Consider the following 21,951-nt stretch of genomic DNA (forward strand, 5'->3'; position numbering starts at 1 on the left):
ATCACACTTACCGACCAAACGTTCATTAGCAGAAAGGTATTTATCCTAAAGTAAATCTGCCCGCATGGTTGGATTACACTTCTACAAAACACATAAATTATGAAACGTAAGTAGTCGTACATTCATCACCGGCGCCCCAAAAAATACACATGAAATGTTATTTTAATATGTGTGTTCCGATAGATCTCCATCTAATGACGGCACTTAATCATAATTGCTATTAATCATAATCATGGTATTTGCATTTTGAATATGATATTTCTAATAGCTTTATGGGATTATTTCTCCCCCTCAGCCCCTCTCGCTGCGGCTTGTTATTAGATCACAGCACATTAGTCGGAAAATTGAGATGTCTGCTTGATTATTTAGCCGCAAAAACCTCAGCCCTCCAAGACAAATAGAATATTATCATGCAGATATTTCGCCGGAGTATTTCTTGGACCGAGTGTGTGTAATGTGAAATCCTCTCCTCTGTAGATTTTCCCTCTCAAAATGTCATACACTGGTTTTCACATGATGCAAACGTAATTGCCAAAATTGGCGTCGTGCGTGTTTAAAAGCACATAGTTCGGGGCAGTAATGCACACGCTCCGCTGACCATATTCCCTTATGTTCTTTCATTGTGAAGTTTGTTATATAAAGTTGCAGTAGCCTAAACTGTCAATCCCTCGGTCGGGGTGGTCTGTCTGCAGCGTGTAACACTATAGTTTGGGTTGACCAGCCCTGTAGGTGTGACATCATTTCCAGCCAGAGTCCTAATACCCATCTACATTCAGACCATCTCTACAACCTAAGCTTGTATCCGCTGGCTAATCACCATGCTTTCCATGTCTGTAGAACTGTCCCCCACCCCTTAACTCTGCTAAAACCGTTACTGGGAGCCGTCGGTTCATGTGCTTCAGGCTTACTGTTCCCAGACTGACGCTGAGTCCTCGCTGGGTTAATCATGGCAGAGTTCCTTGTAAAACAAAAGGTTGTATCTCTACCCACTGCCCCAGTGTGTTCCCATGCCTGGTACAATAGACTCCGCATGGGAGTGGGACACCTGGTAATGCTTAGTTGACTCCACTAGAGTTCTGACACATCCGCCACTAACATAATGATACATCAGACCGGCACATACGGGTACTTTGCAAAAAGTCAAGGCCCGGCCTCCCTTTTGGGGGATAGAAAGCCGAAGGTCCCGTAGACTTCAATGCAATTTGACGTATATGTTTGGATTGTAATTTTTTGACAAATTCCTATCCATTCATCTCATGTTAAACAAACATTAGTTTTATACACATTTCTAATGTCTAATTATTTTGCGACCTTGCTTGAACCTGAGCGTTCGCGATACCTTCATAAACGAAGGTTGATCACCACCATGCCCCTTCAGTCTTATCCCGTCTGGATGGGTAGTTAGTAGGAGTGTGACGAAATATCGTTCCGCGAAATATCGGGATATAAAAACGTGACAATATGCATCGTCGAGACAAAAAACTGAATCGCGATATCAGGGCATAATAGGTACTACGTACATACGGGCTCCGGGCAGCTGCAACCTCTTCCTGCTGCTCTGCAAGGCTTAAGTGGTGGACTCACTGCCCGCATGAGACGCGCATCTGACAGCAGCAGCAGAAACACAGCTGACAGGCAGCCGACACGCAGCCGACACGCGTCTAGTGTGAACACCAGACTCCTGCATCACGCAGCCACCACACGACGCAGACGCCACGCGCTCCTGATGCGGGTAGTGTACCCATGGCTTTATGGAAGGAGGCTGAGTAAGCGTCCTATCTTTGGGGTACAACACATGCGCAGTAAAATCTGGTCTACCCTCGCCGAAATTGAACCAATTGCAACGCAAGGCCGCAGCTTCAGTTACACTGCGCATGTAGAAGAAAGACTGATACTGACTGATGGAAGACAGAGGACAGGGGGACAGAGGACAGGAGGAAGGACTGATACCAAACAAAAAATGGAACTATAGGGCAAACAACAGCATTGTTTTGCATTTTGTGTCTTTTGAATAAAAGGCTACTTTTTCAGTCATATATTTTCATCATTCAAGTTTTGTTCAAATTATTGTTATAATATCGTATCGTATCGAGATCGTGAACCCAATATCGTGTATCGTATCGTGAGCTGAGTGAATCGTCACACCCATACTAGTTACATATAACTTTGCGGTTTTGGTGCTTCCGTGTAGTTTGTGTTGGAACAGCGTAGCCACACGCGAGCGAGCATGGGACCGACCGGCAATGATTTATAAGAGTAAGTGTAAGAAATCACAAACAGTACCTTTAACCCTCATCATATCAACATATTTAACATACTATGACTACCGACTGAATAAACTATAAGAAACAACCATCATAGGAACATGTGAAAATATTCCTTCCTCCAAAGGGGGGGAATGACAGAAAAAGTTTGAGAACCACTAGCTCTAGAGAGCGCCTTTTGCGTTTTTAGAGGATTGAGAAGAGGGGTATTCAGTTGGTTGCATTCTGCAACCTCACCACTAGATGCCACTAAATCCTACAAACTGCTCCTTTAAGAGTCTGATACCCAACATCATCACATTCACAAGTTATTTCATTAAAAAAAAAGAACCTGAAGGGCAAATAATAGACACACATGTTGTCAAAATAATGACATTAATTTGGCAGTTGCTTCCATTAAACAGGTTGTTATTTAGCATCAAACTCTTAAACTCTTGGTCTTAGATGTTCTGTGGAAATATTGTCTACTGGCAGTGATCCAGGGACATAAAGTATTTACTATTCAACTATCAGATTATTCTGTTTTATGTTTCACATGTGCTGTTGAATGTATCCAGGAAAGATTTGGCTAATACTAAATCATAATTTCAACAGTGATACGGCACAGAAGTTATCTCATAGTTATCTCTGGCCGTTGTTCGGTATGATTTCTTACATCGAGACATTAGCGGTCCAAATTCCACTCAATCAAAAAGAATGCCGTACAGTTCATCGCTCATAGACTCCACAGCCTCCTGTTGTAGTTTATGTACTGTGCTGATGTTTAGCTCCTTATTTTTTAGCCCCACTACTGTAACAGCATGGCTCTAGGGACTTTGATTAGCCAGTGAAATACGTGGACAATCTACCTGATGGATTGGCAACATGACATTTGTCCCCAGACAATGCATCCTATAATGACTTTAATGATAGCCTGTCTTTTCATTCAGTGCCACCAGCAGGTTGACATTTATTGTTGGAAAAAGGCTGCAGAGCAAATTGGGATAGGAGGGATAAGAACCTTGCTCTGGGTTGCGCTTACTGACAAAAACATCAACTATTTAAGTTGAATCACTTTCGAAAATGGAATTCTATCGTGACATTTTTAACACATTAATGCCTTTAATCTCTTTTGGAATCACAGTTTGAAAGTTGAATCATCTGGGTCTGATGAGACAGGGACTCATCAAGCTTGGTATGTAATCATCGTTACTTGCTGGTCTCTGTCACTTGATTGTGACTTTGCAAGTCAGCTGCGTAGCTCATCCAGAAGTACCCGGAAAAGCAATTTAAAGTTTAAAGAGTTTAGGTTTTAGCTGCCAGCTGCATACTGTTTTAGCATATATGCAAATGAGTTGCTGATTGAATGAAATCACCTCAATCAGTTCCTTTTGCAGTTTGGAAATGTTTGCCTGGTCTTGGATTAAACTGATTATAGCTCAATTCATTTTCTATTTGAGTGATGTGAAGCAGGGTAGGGATCAAAACGACTTTCTGTCACCTATTTTAGTAACATTTCATGTGTTCTGAAATCACCATGCTGATGCTCACCAGAGGTCACTGATTCCAGTGGACTAGTTTCAAGATATGCCACGTATGTCTGAGTCACCTTCTGTTCCCAGGGGTGGTGATGGTCACTTTTAAGTGTCAACACAGGCGGCATCACAGAGTTGCTTTTTTTTTTTTTTTTTTGCTTTAAAGGTCCCATATTGTAAAAAGTGCGATTTTCACGTCTTTTATATTATAAAGCAGGTTTAAGTGATATGTAAATACTGTGAAAGTATCAAAACACTCATTCCATGGAGAAATACACACAGCCCGTATTCAGAAACTGTGCGTTTGAAACAAGCCGTTAGGATTTTTGTCCATTTGTGATGTCACAAATCTACAATATTTAGACCATTTCACAGTTTTAAACGTAAACATACTAAATGCGTCCCAGTTTATTTCCTGTTGCAGTGTATGTGAATGACATCAGCTGACAGGAAGTAAACATGAACCCAAGCTGTTTCCTAGCAACGCAATTCCACTGAGTGTTTCAGACAGAGGGTGAATACAGGTATATTCATACAGACAGTATGAGAAAAATAACTTGTTTTTTGAACATTAAAGCATGTATACATGTTCTAGTAGAAACCCAAAATACAAGCATGAACCTGAAAATGAGCACGATATGTCTCCTTTAAGCCCCTCAGCAATTGGGTGCAGGGATTATTTAAAGGTGCTCTAATCACCATATGCTCCAAAGAAATAGGGGCAGCATTTCACCTCTACTACTGGGTCCATACAATCTAAATTTACAGTCATCAGTATATACAGTACATGTACAGTACATATACAGTACATGTATGACCTGTTGTGACCTTTAGGATAAGGTCTTGGCCTCTTAATGTGGTATTTTGAAGGGATTATTGATAATTTTTATCAATTCTCAAGTGGTAAAAAATTGTTAAATTTAGCACCAAATCTGTGTAACAAATGGTATCATCCCAAAAATTGCTGCACCAGCTTACTATATGAGACATAATAGAGCATGGGAATGGCCATCATATACTTCTATCATAATGTTCTAAGCACTTATACACTATCACAGTTTATTTTTTTTTAATTAATTAATTAATTCATGGTTTTTTTCTGATTTAGGACTAGAACAATTTATCACACAGTGCTGAGCAGCATCTCAAATTAATCTTCAGGTTCCCAGCCTTCAGATGATGTACATCACTTTTATGTGACATCTACTGTTGACCTGCTATCTCCCCCTAAAGACCCCCTTTACACCCCCTAAAAAAGACAAAAGCAGGTCTATTGTGGGTCTCAGAGGGTTAAGGGTGAAAAGAAAATATAATCGCTTCATCATACTGAAGCTCTCTTTGAAAAAGCAGTAGCTTCACTCCAACAGTATTTGTTTTTGAGACACCCATACTGCTCAAGCCTTCCTCTAATACTGTAATTATAATCTAGCATCTTAAAAGATTTTTCATACTTGTATCGTACGGTACATTGAAATCGGAGCAATGTACCAATGCACCACGGAGATTGGCACTGCACCTCTGCTAGCTGCGGTAATTTTAAAGGCATTTTCTTTATTTCCTGTGATGTCTGCTTTATTGGACAGCATAATAGAGAGTGACAAGAAAGATGAGAAGGAGAGATGGAATGCACATCATGAGCTGAGCTCGACCACATTTCGAGAGCATGGCATGTGAAGCAGCCCGCAGATCTAACGTGCAAAACACCCTAAAAGAAATTTTCATCCTATACTCGAAGTCCACGGTGGCGTTCGGCATAAATGAAGATATCAGACGCCAGAGACCTCAATAATGGAAAAACCTGGTGAACAACAGTCTGAAGTAATGACTTGTATGAAACAATGACATAGGAGCCACAGAAACAGCCATATTTCTCTGTAAAACTTGGCTTCCATAGGTCATTTGGAATTGCGTCGGGGTTTAGATCTTGGCAGTTTTGAGAAGACTGCATGGTTGGTTTCATTGGAAACTGTAATTGGAGACTCGGTTCCTTCATGTTATTGTTCCCACTGACATCCCCTTTTGTATTGGCTGACAGGAATATAAATTAACGTCTCCAACTCCTTCAAAACTACGTCCATTCATCATCCAAAAATAATGACATTCTGACTTTTTTTTTCTTTGAACATCCCAAATTATCTGCTGACCACCACAGTTTCGGTCTGGCCACAAGTCCATGTCTGCTAATCTCATTGATAGGGCCGTGCTTGAAGAACGGACTAATGTGTTGTCTCTAAATTATGGGTTGTGATTAGGCCATCAAGCACACTTCCATTTATAGCGGAAAAACAGGCACACATGGTAGGAGCTGAATGCATATTTTATGAGACTGTAATGTTTTATTCATGCAGGTAATGTAAAGGAAGATCACAAGCATACTTCATATAGAATAACTTGAGCTAAGCTTTTTGCCCCTTTACCTGCTAACCTGTGACGAGCTTTGATTTCTTGCTTTCTGTTGACATCTTAAAAGCAATCTTGGCAACTTACCGCAAAATGGCTTGATCGTGTTTTCTTTACGCAGCTTTCCCATGCAATTCTAGTTCACACAATTACAATTTTTCCTCCATCAGCAGTTCTGATTGCAAAAGACTTGCCTCTGCTAGCACCATCTTCTCCTTTCTCACCTCCTGTTATACAGTAAAAGCAGCTCCACAAGTCACTAGGTGTCAATTTGATAATCAGATTTGAAAGTGCTGAACAAAAATCTGTGCTCGGCTGTATGTATTAAAAAATATGTGAGGCCAGCTGAAAGCAGTTTGAGCAGGAGGCGGTTGATTGAATACAGAATAAGTGCCGTAGAGTTGGAAGCAAAGTTACAGTACATGGAAGAGAGGAAACGATTACAGTAGATTGTCCTAATGCATAGAGACGTTGCATGTGGAGAAGTGAAATGTGTCATGGCAATAAAAATGTGAACGGGATCTAAGCGGCGATGCTTGCCTTTCAGCTTCCTCATGTAGCCACTCAATTACTCTGTCACACTCACACAAGCGCACCCAGACGTACAGACACGTTGGATTCAAGCAGACAAACGCATACATACAACCTCATCAGTGGGAGAAGATTTTGTGGAATCTTGGTAGAGTATCTGCAGCCTGTCTGGCTCCTATCCTCTCCACTGATTCAACCCAGACCATCTTCCCCGAGCCTGTAGGGCCGGGCACTGAGCGCATGTCAGCACTCTGCCATTATTAAAAGCCCACAATGAAGCCGGCTGCCTTTAAGAAATCACTATGGATGCTACCCTTTCACTGCATATTGTCACCTTGGGTCTAACTTTCACAATTCAGTCCAAATTTCCTTATTATTAATTATTATCAGGCCATTAAATAGGCGTTATCAGTCGCTTTGAGCATCATAGATGTGGGTCATTAGGGGCCTACTACGCCTACTACGTTGTAAAAAGTGAAAGTGAAACATAAAGTAACACGTTTTAACATGTTGTAAAACACGATGAAACGTTACGTTTTGAACACAAACAAAAGGCTTCTTTCGGTTTAGGCAACAAAAATATAACTTCATCAGGTTTAGGCAATAAAACTACAACTTGTTTAGGTTTAGGCTACAAAAATACAACTACTTTAGGTTTAGACAACAAAACTACAACTTTTTTAGGTTTAGGCAACAAAAATACAACTTCTTTAGGTTTAGGCAACAAAAATACGACTACTTTAGGTTTAGGCAATGAAACTACAACTACAACAAAAAAACTACAAAAAAAAACACTTTGTTAAGTATAGGGAAAAACATTGTGTTTTGGGTCAAAATAACAACGAACACAAAGACAACTATACATTGTTGGTTTCACATGGGAGGCCAACTCCCATCCCATCCCGATCCATCCATCGTCCCCGACCTCCACCCCTTATGGAGTGTCATACTTTCTATACTACAGCGCCTTACTTCCGCTTCTGCTGCAGTCATAATTACTACGGTCGCTAGAGATCGCTGTCATGTTCTTTTATACCTTTTTTTGGTGATCTACCATGTGAATAGATGTTAAAACCTACTAGTGGGTGTAGTAGGCCCCTATTGATCCATATATATGAGGCTTATACCGACTAATAACGCCTATCCTCATCAGCCTAATTTAGCTTCCTTCGCGACAAGCTAGTATGACATTGTATCAATGTATTCCTTAGGTTTTGTAGTTTCATTTGATACCAGTATCTTCAGTCAAGCCATTACAATTACAGTTTGCGTTAACACGTTATTATGACGTTAACTTTGACAACCCTAGTTGAAATAGGTGCAATTAAGTGAAAGATGTCTTTTTCCATCCAGTACTTTGTCCAAGATAGAAACAAGTAGAGTCCTTAACTCATAGCCTACAGGTATCCTCGTTAAGATGCTGAAGAAGGAGAAAAAAAGGGCCCAGGATGCTGCTGCTCAGCTCGCTAACATCACCGATGGCCAGAGCCTGGCCTCCCAGAGAGCCTCGAGGTCAACAACCCCACTGTTGAGAGAAGGAAGCGGGGACATCATCTCAGCCGACCATGGAGGACGAGCTGCACAGTACATGAAAAGAGGTACTTTAAGAAGCTTTATTCTGTTTGTTTTTTCACTTGTCTTTACAAAGCAATTTTAGAATTACCGTTTACGTGCCAAAATACAGTACGCCACTTCACACACAAGTGAGGAGAAGAGCGAGTCTGTTGCGTTAGCTCCGCCTACCCTCTCTGGCGGCCCAACCACTGTTGGGTGATGGAAAACGGTCACTAACTGTGGGCCGCTTATGGTTTTTCCCAGTAATGTTGCCACAATCACCCAGTTCATAATGCTGCAAATGCAAAGGCTTTTATCAGTGGGCCATAGGTTCAGTCAACGTTGTGTTACTTCATTTGGTGATTGACATTAATAGTAACATAAATAACATTTATTTAAATGAAAATCGTTGGTTCAACCAAATTACAATAAAACACGTTTCCTTAAACTTACAACCGTAGTGGTATGTAGAAGGTTTTATTTCGTTGGGTTTTGAGATATCAGACTTTGCCTCCACCCCAGTTCTAATGAAACTGTCCACATCAATGTGGACTATGCAGAGTAACAGGGACACTGTCTCTGGAAAAAAGATGCTGCTTTTGAATTTTATAGTTGTCTTTTCCCCTGCTGTAAGCTGTGCAAATAACATCACACCCTTTATTGTATTGCTGCGGTGTCAGCATTCTCGGAGACAGATATCTCACAACCTTGGTACATAAAACCATTAAATTTATTTCATGTTGGTTGTAGTGATTGTTATTTGTAATGTGGGTGAGCCAACCCTTTATGATTGCACTATAGCGCTACAGGAATGAGTCCTAAAACCCGGAAATGAACATTTTAGCAATTCCGGTTCCCTCGTCTGGAAGTCAATGTTTTTTTTTTTTAAATGTGTTTTTATTTAGATGCCTGAAATAAGGTCTGTGGTTAACACAAGCTAAAGAGATTTTTTTTTTTTTATACATATTTTTATTATTTTCAGAACAGAAGGCTCACAGCAATGTTATGTTCAACAGTTATTCTATACAGTCAGACCCCCCCACCCTCCCCCAAAACCAATAAATAAAAATAAATGAATTATAAAAATGGGTGAAAAGGGACATTTTACATAAAATAACAGTGGTTAAACTGACCGTAAAAATAAATATATATATATATACATATATACACATACATACCTACATATACATACACATATACCTACATACCCATACATAAAAATAAATACATAAAAAAAAGAAAAAAGAAAAAAAGAAGACAATAAGAATAGCAGATAGTATCTCATAGAGTAAAGTATATTGTCCTCAGACTCTCATGAATGGTAAACGGTGATCCTAGAAATATATTTTATGTTTTACGTGGCACTAGGCATAATTTGCTTCCACCCTGAAGGGTATTGGCCTTTCAACAGAGTGTGTTTGAGCTCTGATGGTATAGCTAAAGAGATTTTAACGTTTAACGTTCTACAACATAAAATACATCAGTAAATATCACACTCGTGAATTTTGAAGCCTTAATGTATCTTAAAAAAAGGCGGTTGCTAACAAGTGGCTAAATGAGACTATTAAACGTCGTCACGCCGACTCGTCTGCCATTACATCCTCGTTGTGTATAGCCTAACGTTAGCTTTTTACTTCTGGCGATTGCTTTCACACTTCAAAAATCACAAAAGTGGTGTTAATTTGTGGAGATTATCTTGCTGAATAACACATGTAAGTATCATAAACATGTGTTTTGCCACGGAGCTTGTTTTCTGCTATAATCCAAAGCCTAATGGAAAAATCCCATTGGCTTTTGTTGAGGGAACCCAGGGTGATGCTAACTTCCTAGTTGGCCTACAAAAATACGTCATTCCTGGAGCACTCTATTTAAGCAGCTTGGCGGCTCAGTGGTTGTCATTGTCATCTCGCAGCAAGAAGGTTCTAGGTATGAACACCACCAGGGCTGACTTTGGCCTTTCTGTGTGGAGATCTCTTTGTGTTTGTGGGCTTCCTCAGAAATAGAGTTGGTCGTCAGCGCTGCACTGTGGTTGCTCACTGCTACTAAATAGTAAGAATGGGTCAAAAATGTAAGTACTGTATAAATGAAACAAATTTCCACAGACTCCATTTAACTTGACACTCAGTCTCTGACCTGGAAGAAGCAATGACTTTGTAATAAATTAAGCACCGAGAGCCTGACAGGTGATCTCTCTTGATTGGAATGTGGGCAGCTCTGTGTGCTCATGCTGATTTTCAAATGTGCCTGTGGGGCATGACAAATCCTTGATTTCTGGATTTTACTGCACAGCGAGGAGTCTGACATCCCCCTACGTTGTCTCATTTCCAAACAATGTCATCAGTGGGATTGCATGTATTTAAGGAGTTTCCTTTCAGAGGTCATCCAAGTGGCCCAGTGTAATCGTGTCAGCAAAACAACATTAGACAGTACAGTATATTGAACCTGTAATTTGTTGCTGATGAAAAGCCGATGAGTTTAAAAACCCACAGTACTTACCGGAACCTGAAGCAGACCAAGAGACCAGGGGCCAAGAATGCTGCAATGTAAACACAAGAGACACTATTCAGACCTGACCGGGATAACAAACCTGAAACCGTCTGTTCCATTTAGAGGCAGCATGTCAATGTCAAATGAAAAGGAATTGCCAAATACTTCCTTCTTATATTTTGTTTATTCTAATACAGGGATATAGCTCAAATAAATAAACATAGACATATTAAACATAGAGGATTTTTACTATGTTTTTTGGCAAATATATCTAACTATAAAGCAAGGAATCTCTGTCTGACCTGTGTGTTTTATTTGCATATCTCAAGAACCCGCTCATCCAATCTACTGCACACTTGGCGGGTGTATTGCTCAGAACCCAGGGCAGTGCAGTGTCAGCTGTCAAGTGTGGTGCTATTTGGCCAGATGGTGGCACAATAACAATGAACTGTAAGTTTTTTGGCCCGTGACTAATGTTTCTGAACTCTCAGAAAGAAATTTTTTTTTTTTCCTAGATTTCGTGGGTCCAGACAAATGTATCTATATAAGCCCCGCCCATTTGCATCTAAAGCTGGGGACACACCAAGCCGACGTCAAAGAACTAGCGGCGACGGAGACCACCAGTTGCGTCACCTCACGTCACCTTTGCCTTGGCCAACAAGTTGCACTCAAACACACGCATACATACATACATACACGTCCGTGTATTGGAATGATCAGATGAGATGAAGATGTTTTTCCTCTTGACTTTGCTTGTTGGCTTGCTTTCCTCACTTTTGTTTCTCTTCTTGTGCACTGATTAATTTAAGCTGAAAAGCCAGTCAGAGTGATTTCTCTCACCGACGGGTTCCGCCATTTAGAATTTTGTCCAAAACTGATTTTTTTGCTACTCCTGTAAATTTTGAGCTATCTTCACCAAATTTGGTACAGAACATCTCTGGACCAAGCTGGAAAAAAAATACTTTTTTTGGATTGTTTTGAACTGTGGTCACGGCTACAAAAAATGTCATATCTCCTGAACGCTTTGTGCGATTGGAACCACATTTGGTGGACATATGTAGATATGATATCTGAGTGACCATGACATATTTGGCGCCATTAGGCCAATAGGTGGTGCTGTAGCAGCATCATCTAACTGCACTAGTAAATAAAAAATCTGGCGAATCTGATCTAATTAAACAGAAGCCAGTTTGTCTCAGTCCCAGCAACTGGCAGATTACTCTGACATCTGGTCTTGAATTGAGTGTCATCACAGTGTTGCAGTCGATTAGGTTATCTCCATGTAGTTTTACCACGGCATGCCACTTTAGCGGGTTGAGATTATAATGAAAGTATAACGAAAACTCAGAGATGGCAGAGGAAGTAGCAGAGACTTCAGACTCTTGGATTGTCAGTCTACTTGTAACTTTTTTAGACGTGGACTTGGTTTAAATGTCAGAGGAATGTAGAGGAGGGTTGCTGAAAGTCAAGCCAATCAAGCTTTGAGATATGCTCCCCGGCCAGCAGCAGCATTTATTTGTCTTTTCCTGTTTAAATTCGGTTAAGTGGAGCCTTAAGTGTGATGATAAACCTGAGCCCTTGTAACGAGCTCGGTCATAGCCACCGGGCACAGGGGTACGAGCCAGCAACTCATCACACTGAGGCTGCGCTCCTGTCTGTGCTAACCACAGCTCCCTCATCCCTTTTTTTGACATTTTTGTGTAATGGTGCCCAGTGCGGTAATAAGGCCAGCGAAGAGGTAATTGCAAACAGGGTCTCTGAAAGAAGAGCCCATCAAAAAAACAAACACATGTTTGAACTCGGTCCAGTCAGAATTAGTAAGCGAATCAGTCAGTCATCGAAGGGACAATGAGGAGCGCTGTGATGGATGGCTACGAAGCTGCGGTTTATAAAGCCACTGATAAATGATGTGCCATGTGCATTAGTCTCTCAGAATGGTATGTTATCTAATACGGATCATTTGGGTCGTCTCACCAGACAGATTTGTTTTCACCTGCCCCCGCAAGTCCTCTTTTCTCTCTCTCTCTCTGATTTCATTGGACGTGATGACCTCCATGGGTTTCTGAGTGGCATCTGCTGCTTTACAACCGCACACTTAGACAACGGTGATGTCTGTATGTGTTTTTATATATTGTAGTGTAGTATATGATTTTGAAAATAAGTGTGCTTTATGTCTACTACACATTTAGTGTTCACATTTTTACAATGAGCGTTTCAGGCAGTCGGTCAGTCAAGAGTCATACTAAATCCAAGCATTGAAAATTAGGACTGTCAAAGTTAACGCGACAATCACTAATTTCTTTCACGCGTTATTGCAACTTGCATTTTTTTAAGTTGTAGCGGGCTCAGTTTTCTTACCAACCATGTCATACTAGCTTGTCGCAAAGGAGGCAAAATAACGCTGCAAACTTAAGCAAAATTTTGGCGAGGAAAAACTGGCACGGCCATTTTCAAAGGGGTACCTCAATGAAAATGGGTTCTATGGGTACCCACAAGTCTCCCCTTTACAGATATGCCCACTTTATGATGCCATATTCTGGAATGTCATCTTTATGTTTCTGTTGTTTTAACTTCTCCGCAGTAATTTAAAGATCTGCGGCAGACATGTTTCCTATTGGCCTATATTAGGAAACAGGCTGGAACGGTGATGGATCTTCCTCCTGTATTTTCTGTTTAAGACTAAACACACTTCTCTTCAGTGTAACGTTTGAAAGGGTGCCCGTTTACACATCCTGACTCATTGACCCGCGAAGTGAGTGAATCACTCATCAGTGCTCACATTTGCCATCTCTCTTCTCTTTTCAAGCAAACACTTCAGAATGATAATTACATTATTTGTTGGGGCTGCTTGTAACGATTAGAGTGCTAGACTGGAAATTACCCAAATGTGTACTTAATGTCACAAACCTAATTTATTTAACACATTAACACAATGTGTGGTCTATGTATGAAACTATAAAACCTAAGGAATCCACTGGTACCAACCATGTCATACTAGCTTGTCGCGAAGGAGGTTAAATAACACTCCAAACTTACGCTAAATTTTGGCGAGGAAAAACTGTCATGGCCATTTTCAAAGGGGTCCCTTGACCTCTGACCTCAAGATATGTGAATGTAAATGGGTTCTATGGGTACCCACGAGTCTCCCCTTTACAGACATGCCCACTTTATGATAATCACATGCAGTTTGGGGCAAGTCATAGTCAAGTCAGCACACTGACACACTGACAGCTGTTGTTGTCTGTTGGGCTGCAGTTTGCCATGTTATGATTTGAGTATATATTTTTTATGCTAAATGCAGTACCTGTGAGGGTTTCTGGACAATATTTGTCATTGTTTTGTGTTGTTAGTTGATTTCCAATAATAAATATATACATACATTTGCATAAAGCAATCATATGTACCCACTCCCATGTTGATAAGAGTATTAAATACCTGACAAATCTCCCTTTAAGGTACATTTTGAACGGATAAAAAATGTGTGATTAGTTTGCAATTAATCACGATTAACTATGGACAATCATGCGATTAATCGTGGTTTCATATTTTAATCGATCGCCAGCCCTTTCACAAACAAAGTTATGAGCAGACTGAATTTTGTTGGTATAGGTCAAAGTGTCACTTCTTGAGAAAATGCAACATAATCAGCTTTGCTAAGAAAGACTAAATTAGGTGCTTTTGCCAACAGTGTTGGTGCTGTACAGTATATGTTGTGGAAACGTTGCTCCCCCCCTCAAAAATCCCCAGATCCTGCAGTCCCTTGCTAGCAGTTACGTGTCCACTCTGGAATGTCCATCCGCTTTTCCCACACTTCATGAAAAATGTCTGTCTCTTTCCGCTCTATTTGCAACCAATGCTGTGAGCAGAAGCAACATCATCAGCTGTTAACCAGCAGGGAGAGCCTTGATGTTGTCCAGAAAGGACTCTGCACTTTAAGCAAAAGCTTTAAGAACACATTGAGCAGTTCCAGGAGGATCACAGAGTACACTTCTCACACTTTAGTATATCTGACCTTCCCAATGTGGAATCCTGGAGCACACCTGGTGTCAGGAGAGTTTTTCGCAAGAGGCCATTACATTGTTACGTATATTAGAAACACACAATTGACACACACACACGGTTGTTTTATACAGTGCACTGTGCTCCACATCTGGAGTGGCTATGTTCCATGACCCACTTGGAGACTCATAACCAAACTATATGCGCACATTAGATCATTGTTCTTTACTCCGTCCTAATTCAAAACAAATGCACTGCACTTATCCTTTCCTCATGCTCGACGGGTCACTGAATGTTTACGTATGTTTTAATTTGGGTTTAATCTGAGGGTTCTGGTGCCGTAGCCAACGGCCTCTATGGTTACGGCGAGGGTAATCACTGTCCCCTGAAGATTAACTGTAAATGTAATGATGATGACCTTTCCATGGAAACCATTCATGCTGATTGAATGGCGTATAATGGACTCTACTATTTTCCATAATACATCCTTCTGTACTGGGCTCTTAGCTTTGCCAGCGTAGAATAAAACATGATCATTAGGGAGTTTGGTTTTTTTTTGTCTTTCTTTCTGACGACCGCTGTCTTTGGGATTTCTACCATGTGCATTGTAAATTGCGAACTGGAATACTCCGAGATTCCTCTGTGAGTTTTCTTGAGGTTAATTTATTGTCTTCTTCCACAGGTACAGATGTACAATGTTTTCTCATTGTGCTCTTAAGATTGTTTTGATAGTGTAAAAAGTTCTCTAATGCAGGGGTTCTCAAAGAATTGGGGGCCAGGGACCCCTTAAAGGGGAGAACACAACACCGACTAAGCTTAATGCCGTTTGAACTATTTGTGTTCTAAAACTTCTCAACCTAAATACTTCAGACCTGTTTGATTTGATAAACAGAAACACATTTCAATTTGAATCATGTTAATACCACTTTGATTTGCCCTGATATTCTGGTTGCTTTGTAACCAGATGTCTCTTTAGCTTGGCCGGCTTCATGGCTTTGTTCGCTAGCACCTGAAGACACATGACGCATTTTGGTCTCCCGTTGCTGTCGCTTGATATAACTGTCGTCATATTTTTCTCAATTTAGCTAGTTTGGTCTTAGTGTCGCTTGACAATGTGGACTGACTCAAATATTTCTCCATGTTTGCCAGCTAGCTAGATGGCTAATAAGCTAAGCTAAGCCAAGCCCCCAGGAAGTGCGCCAGTCGTCGATCCGGACTTTCGTAGTGGCCAAACGGCGCTACTGCACCTTCCTTGTCAGTCACGTGATGCATTGGGCCCAAAAAGACTTTTTCCCATAGACTTACATTGGGAAAGAGATGTCTATAACTCAGCAGATAATTCTATTTTGAGATGAATCAACTTCCCAGTACGAACACCTAAATAGCCCTTATTTAAATCAGTACGTTTTTAAAGTTTTAAAACGCACTAACAGCTGAATCCAGAGTTATTTCCCTTCCTCCGTTCATGTGAGTGAGACCCAGACCAAGGCTGGAGCGCAAGCCGTGACGACGGCGTGATGTTGGGACCCCGTGACCAAGTCATGTGACCGCCAATCATCTCGGACGCTACTCCGCTAAGATCCGGGTACTTTTCCAGACGGAAGTCGAACCATTTAGGCTTTATGCGCCAATGAGCAACTCTCATAGGAATGACCGGGGCCCCGCCTCCAACGCTGGATCCAGCAGCAGGAACGGTTCGTTGCGCCCTGAGTGAAGTGAGTGATTCATGACAGATTGACGTGATGTCCATCCATCCATTATCTGTAACCGCTTATCCCATTAGGGATCAGGGGGGGCTAGAGCCGATCCCAGCTGACACTTGGCAAAGGCGGGTCACCAGACTATCACAGGACTGACACATCGAGACAGACCATTCACGCTCACATTCACACCTACAGGACATTTAGAGTCAACAGTTAACCTGCATGTCTTTGGACTGTGGGAGGAAGCCGGAGAACCCAGAAAAAGCCCACGTTAACTCTGGGACAACATGAAAACTCCACACAGAAGGGCCCAAAGCCGGGTTTGAACCTGCGACCCTCTTGCCGTGAAGCGACAGTGCTAACCACTGCACCACCGTGCCACCCTTGACATGATGTATCACAATCATATCAGAGTTTCTATTGGCCCAAAGCTAACGTGGGTGGGAGTAATGGACACAATATGCTCGTTTTATTGGCGCAAATGGTCCCCATCTGTAGATATGTACTTTTTAATGATACAGCACAATCTTATAATTTATAGCCAATGATTTTGAGGACCATGCCACGGACGCCTGGAGGTCCCCGGACCCCTCTTTGAGAATCACTGTTCTAATCGATGGACAAGGTGTTCCTGTTGTAATTCAGGCTGCCAATGACTTGCATTAAGCTCGCAGAAAGTCGAAGGAGACTTGAGACTTATAGGAAAATTTAGATCTTACTCTGTAAACCCTGCTAGCATGTAATGAGACGCTGATGGTTCTACCAGGCCCTCCACACTTTCCTGTGATCTACAAGCAGAAGCCTAAGATAATAGGACACCTCAGTGAGTCAAATACTACTGTCCCCCTGCAGAAGGCCACAGTCGGAACACACAATGTACCATAAATATTATTATTCTATCAAGCACACAAGTTTTTTTCAGCAACAGTTGGTGTCAGACATTTTGCTCCTTTTTAAATTGATGGAACAGTAGAGTCATTCTTCTGGTATTTCATTTCTAAAAATTTGTTGAACCAGCAACAATAGTCACAACACATTCCTCCCCCTGTAAAAACCTCTGCGGTTTGTCAGCACTTGAAGCACGGAAAAGAAGAATTAGGAAAGTTGGCCTATGGGTCCATGTGATCTCATTACCCCACAAATGATGTTAGTACAACATAATATGATGTCATATCACTCTTAGATATTCCTGGAATGTTGCTTTTTTACAAGAGTCGAACGGAGTGCATTTCCCTCACGAAAAACCCTCGAAGTGATTTGTTGAGGTTGGCTCTTTCAACACACTGTATGGCTGCGAGATGCCTGCTGGTTTCAATCAAGACTTTCCAAAAATAAAGAAACAAAATTCCGGACCGTCCTGCAATTAATCCCGTGTGTGTCTTTGGTGAGAACAGCTTTGTCACAAAGATCCACACATTTTTAACAAGCTTTGGGTTCTCCAAGGAAATCTTGTGAAAATAATGCTGGTTTGTATGTATTCTATTATAAGATCACACAATCCAGTGCAGGCTTGCATACAGGAGAAATGGTCGGTTTGTGGGAAACATAGACCTCGTTACTGTAAATTTGATAGATTGATAGATTGCACAACCGAACTTCTAAGAGTCAATGTATCACCACGAAGCGACTTCATGTGTTTGAGTATGTGAAAAGGGACAAACGACAACACAGTCTGACTACGCTACATGCGGCAGTTCTTAATAATTACCTGCCAACATGATTCAGTGTTTACATATCATTTTGGTCTCCTTGGGGAGTAAATAGGTATTTTTCACACCAGGCATTTGACATAGATGGAAGTAATCTCTGAAATTGCTGTAAAACATCCATGGACCTGCTTCCAAAAGTCTTGGATCACCGGTCACTCCACAGGGTGTGAAATAAAGTGCCCTCTGAGTCTGGGACCTGACACCGGTAGCACTCCACTGAGTCCCTAAGACCTAGTCTGTGAAGTCGAGAAGGTGTCCAGTAAAATCAGTTGAGAATTTTGAATTGGATAGTCATAATAGAGTTCTACAGGAATGAGTCCTAAAACACGGAAATGAGTTAGCATTTTAGCACTTCCGGTTCCGTCGTCTGGAAGTCAATGTTTTTTTTTTTAATGGGTTTTTATTAAATGCCTGAAATGAGGTCTGTGGTTAACACAAGCTGAAGAGAATTTAAAGTTTTTTTCTACAATATATAAAATACATCAGTAAATATCCCACTTGTGAATTTTTTAAAAGCCGGTTACTAACAAGTGGCTAAATGAGACTACTAAACATCATCACGCCGACTCGTCCGCCTTTACACTCACGTTCATGCGACCGTGGTGTAGTTTGTTTATAGCCTAACGTTAGCTTTTTACTTCTGGCGATTACATTTACACTTTAAAAAAATCATTAAAGCGGTGTTCATTTGTGGAGATTATTTTACGGAACAAAACATCTAAGTTTCATAAACGCTTGTTTGCCACAGAGTTTTTTTTCCGCAATAATCCAAAACTCAATGGAAAAATCCCATTGGCTTTTTGTCAAGGGAACCCAGGGTGATGCTAACTTCCTGGTTGGCCTACAAAAATACGTCATCCCTGCGCCACTCTATATCCCTTGACATTTTTTTTGAGTTTCCACACAACCCCTCCCCTGTTCCTCTGCACTTAGTAAAAGGCCCATATCCCTCTCCTAGGCTATCTTTAGAGTAGTGGTTCTCAACCAGGGGTCCAGGGACCCCCTGTGGTCCTTGAGAGAGTACCACGGGGAGGTCCCCAGAAAAATGGGGAATAGTTTATTTTCACTATTTAAAGCTGAAGTAGGCGAGATTGGAACAAATATGATTAAAAAAAGTTAGTTTTATAAAACGGTCGCTATATCCTGACAGTAGTACATGAAACAGGTAACTTGAAAAAAATCCTGTGCCTCTGTGTCCTCCCGTGCTCCTAACGGTATCTGCAAGATTTTACAGACCGGAGGAAAACAAGCAGTCGGAGCTGATCTGAGATCTGCTGTCTATGAGAGCCGGCTGTCAATCACTCGCGAACTCCGACCAAACGGTCAAACAAGGCAGCGCTGATCAAATATGAATCCATATTATGTTACGTTGATGCCTATATCTCTCCTCAGATGTTTTCAGAATCATCTTGTAGTGCACTGTTTAGCTGTAAAATGAGAAGTTTGTGACCCGGCAGCCATATTGGAAATCTCTTGAAGGAACGCCAAGTACCGGTCACATATCTGGAGCACAGCCAATGGGAAAGTTCTCTCTCTGAAATGACCTGTGATTGGTCAAAGTCTGCCGTCACGGGCTAGATTTTTTAAAGCCTAAAAACAGCCATGAGGAGGAGCAGAAGTCTAGTTATCGCTCAGAACACTTGAATTACAATATGCTGAAAAGTTATTGTGGAATTTTTGCCCAATGATGCCAAAAATATACTGCCTACTGCCACTTTAATTCACTATAAAAGGTCACTCATATGAGTAAGAGTCATAAGAGTGACTATTCTGATCACAGGTTTCCCTTCCTCTACGGTTATCTCCTCAGCTGTAGTTGACAACTATAGAATGCTGGTCTTAATCAGATCTAAGAACCACAATCTTTTCAGTCCTTGGCACGAAAAAGGTGGGGAACCACTGCTTTAGAGCATTAGGTACTCTATTAGGTACCTGATCGAAGATCTTTAAATATTAAAAATGAAGCCTTGTGGCCTGTTCCATATGCCATAGTGATGCCAGCCAAAATATGAGAGTTTGGAGGGATATTTCTGGGTGGGCCAAAGTCAGACCTGTGCCAGTAAGTGTTGTAAATATTGCCAGAATTTGGATCCGGGAATTTAGCCATTTGTCAATTAAATGTGATGTTTGCAGAAACCATTTGCGTAATCAGTGTGAACCATTGTGTTTTGGTTCAATCCTTTGATAAAAGTATTTGAAGCAGATGTACTAATAGCACGTTAAGAAAACTGCTCATTAAATAATATTACAAGCCTATAAAAAAAAATCAACAATCAGCAGGATGTTATGTCCATAATTATGTAGTCTCCTTACGTACATGTGGCAAGTTGCCAATGTTAGGTGGGGGGGCATCCGCCATGTAATGCTGACATGCTCAGAAATGCTGTTTATATTTGTGTTTATGTTCTCTTTAAACAGTAAATGGCAGGCTAATAGTCCTTCAGTTGTGTGATTAGGGAGGTCAACTCTACCAGTGGGGCTCCAGCTCGCATCTGGCTGCCAGATTGGAGTTGAGTACCTGCGGATGTGGGAACGCGTACAGCTCAGGTCTCACTGCTCAAATCTGCACAGCAGGACCTGACACAACTTCCCCTTGGTTACTAGATTTATTTCAGTAGCATGACAAAGCCAACTTATCCATCTCTAAGCCATCTCATCCCAACTTGACGCTTTGGCAGACCCCTCGGCGTCACTTTTCGGTCGCAGTAAACACGTGCTCAATGTTGTGAATTAAACAAAAACACTTGCTTAGGTTTAGGGAATAAAACCACTATAGTTAGGTTTAGGAAAGAACTACATGATCTGGCTTAAAACTACTATGTTTGTACAATGAAAATGACACTGAACATTATGAACACAATACATGAACAAACAGCTAACGTGACTCACGGGACACCAACAGCGGTCTCCTGGATGAAAGTCTTGAGTTTGTTGGACCCATCCACCTCCCCTCCTGCCCACCTGGTGTGTCTCTTTTTTGCTCTTAAAACTACATCACCACAGCACTTTTCCTGAGTGTTTATTATTGACATGGATGGGTTTACATTGCAGTTAATGGAAAGCCTGGTGCGTCTCATATCGACACTCAAGGGTGCCTTGTGCCTCGGTATCTACTGTAACGCCGACAAAGCCTCGGTATACGCCCTGCGAATGGGAATGGGTTGGACGAAGATGCAATCTTGTTAGGATGGTAGATTTCAATTTGTAGGTTTAGCAAATGCTTTCAGCACGGACCTGGTGATATGATATGAACAGTATCTTCTGATTATTAGAATATTTGTCTCAGTGCTGGTTCTTTTTTTCTCAGGCCCTCAGCTGTCTATGGGAAAGCAGGAGGCCTTTGAGACCTTCATAAGGGATCATGAGGACCATCTGACCATTGAAGACAACAAGAAGCTACTCAAACAGAGGTTAGTGACCAGTAGTTGTTAGTTGTTAGTTTTGATAAATTCACATCCTTATGTTGCCCAAAATTCAGACCGTCTTGTTCTGCAATATGAGCAGTGTGAGCAATGTGAGCATATGTGGTATTTATTTACATAAATATAATTGTAGAGAGCCATAAGCAGATTTAACTGCATTAGAAGCACGTTTATATGCATTATAGACCAACATATTCTCATCCCAACTCGTCACATACTGCCGCTTTGTCACACCCATTGGCGTCACTTTAGGTTTTGGCATCAAAACCACTATAGTTAGGTTTAGGAAAGAACTACATGGTTGCGCTTAAAACTACTATGTTTGTACAGTGAAAATGACACTGAACGTTGTGAACAGGGAACACGAA

At 41.2% G+C, this 21,951-nt stretch overlaps 1 protein-coding gene across 7 annotated transcripts in view; it reads left to right on the forward strand.

The window, feature by feature from the left end:
* The window catches only part of kif6 (kinesin family member 6), an 82,708-nt gene that overhangs the window by 39,673 nt on the left and 21,084 nt on the right, over positions 1-21,951 (forward strand). For all 7 annotated transcript variants that reach the window (XR_012597308.1, XR_012597309.1, XM_074660985.1 and 4 more), the window contains exons 13-14: positions 8,113-8,307; positions 21,469-21,571. Coding sequence is in view for 5 of the 7 variants with exons in the window: in XM_074660985.1 (XP_074517086.1) it covers positions 8,113-8,307; positions 21,469-21,571 (298 nt within the window). In the remaining 2 variants the exon portion in view is untranslated. The remainder of the gene's footprint in view (positions 1-8,112; positions 8,308-21,468; positions 21,572-21,951) is intronic.

The sequence above is a fragment of the Sebastes fasciatus genome, chromosome 15, assembly GCF_043250625.1.
Source record: "Sebastes fasciatus isolate fSebFas1 chromosome 15, fSebFas1.pri, whole genome shotgun sequence".
In the NCBI taxonomy this organism is placed as follows: Eukaryota; Metazoa; Chordata; class Actinopteri; order Perciformes; family Sebastidae; genus Sebastes; species Sebastes fasciatus.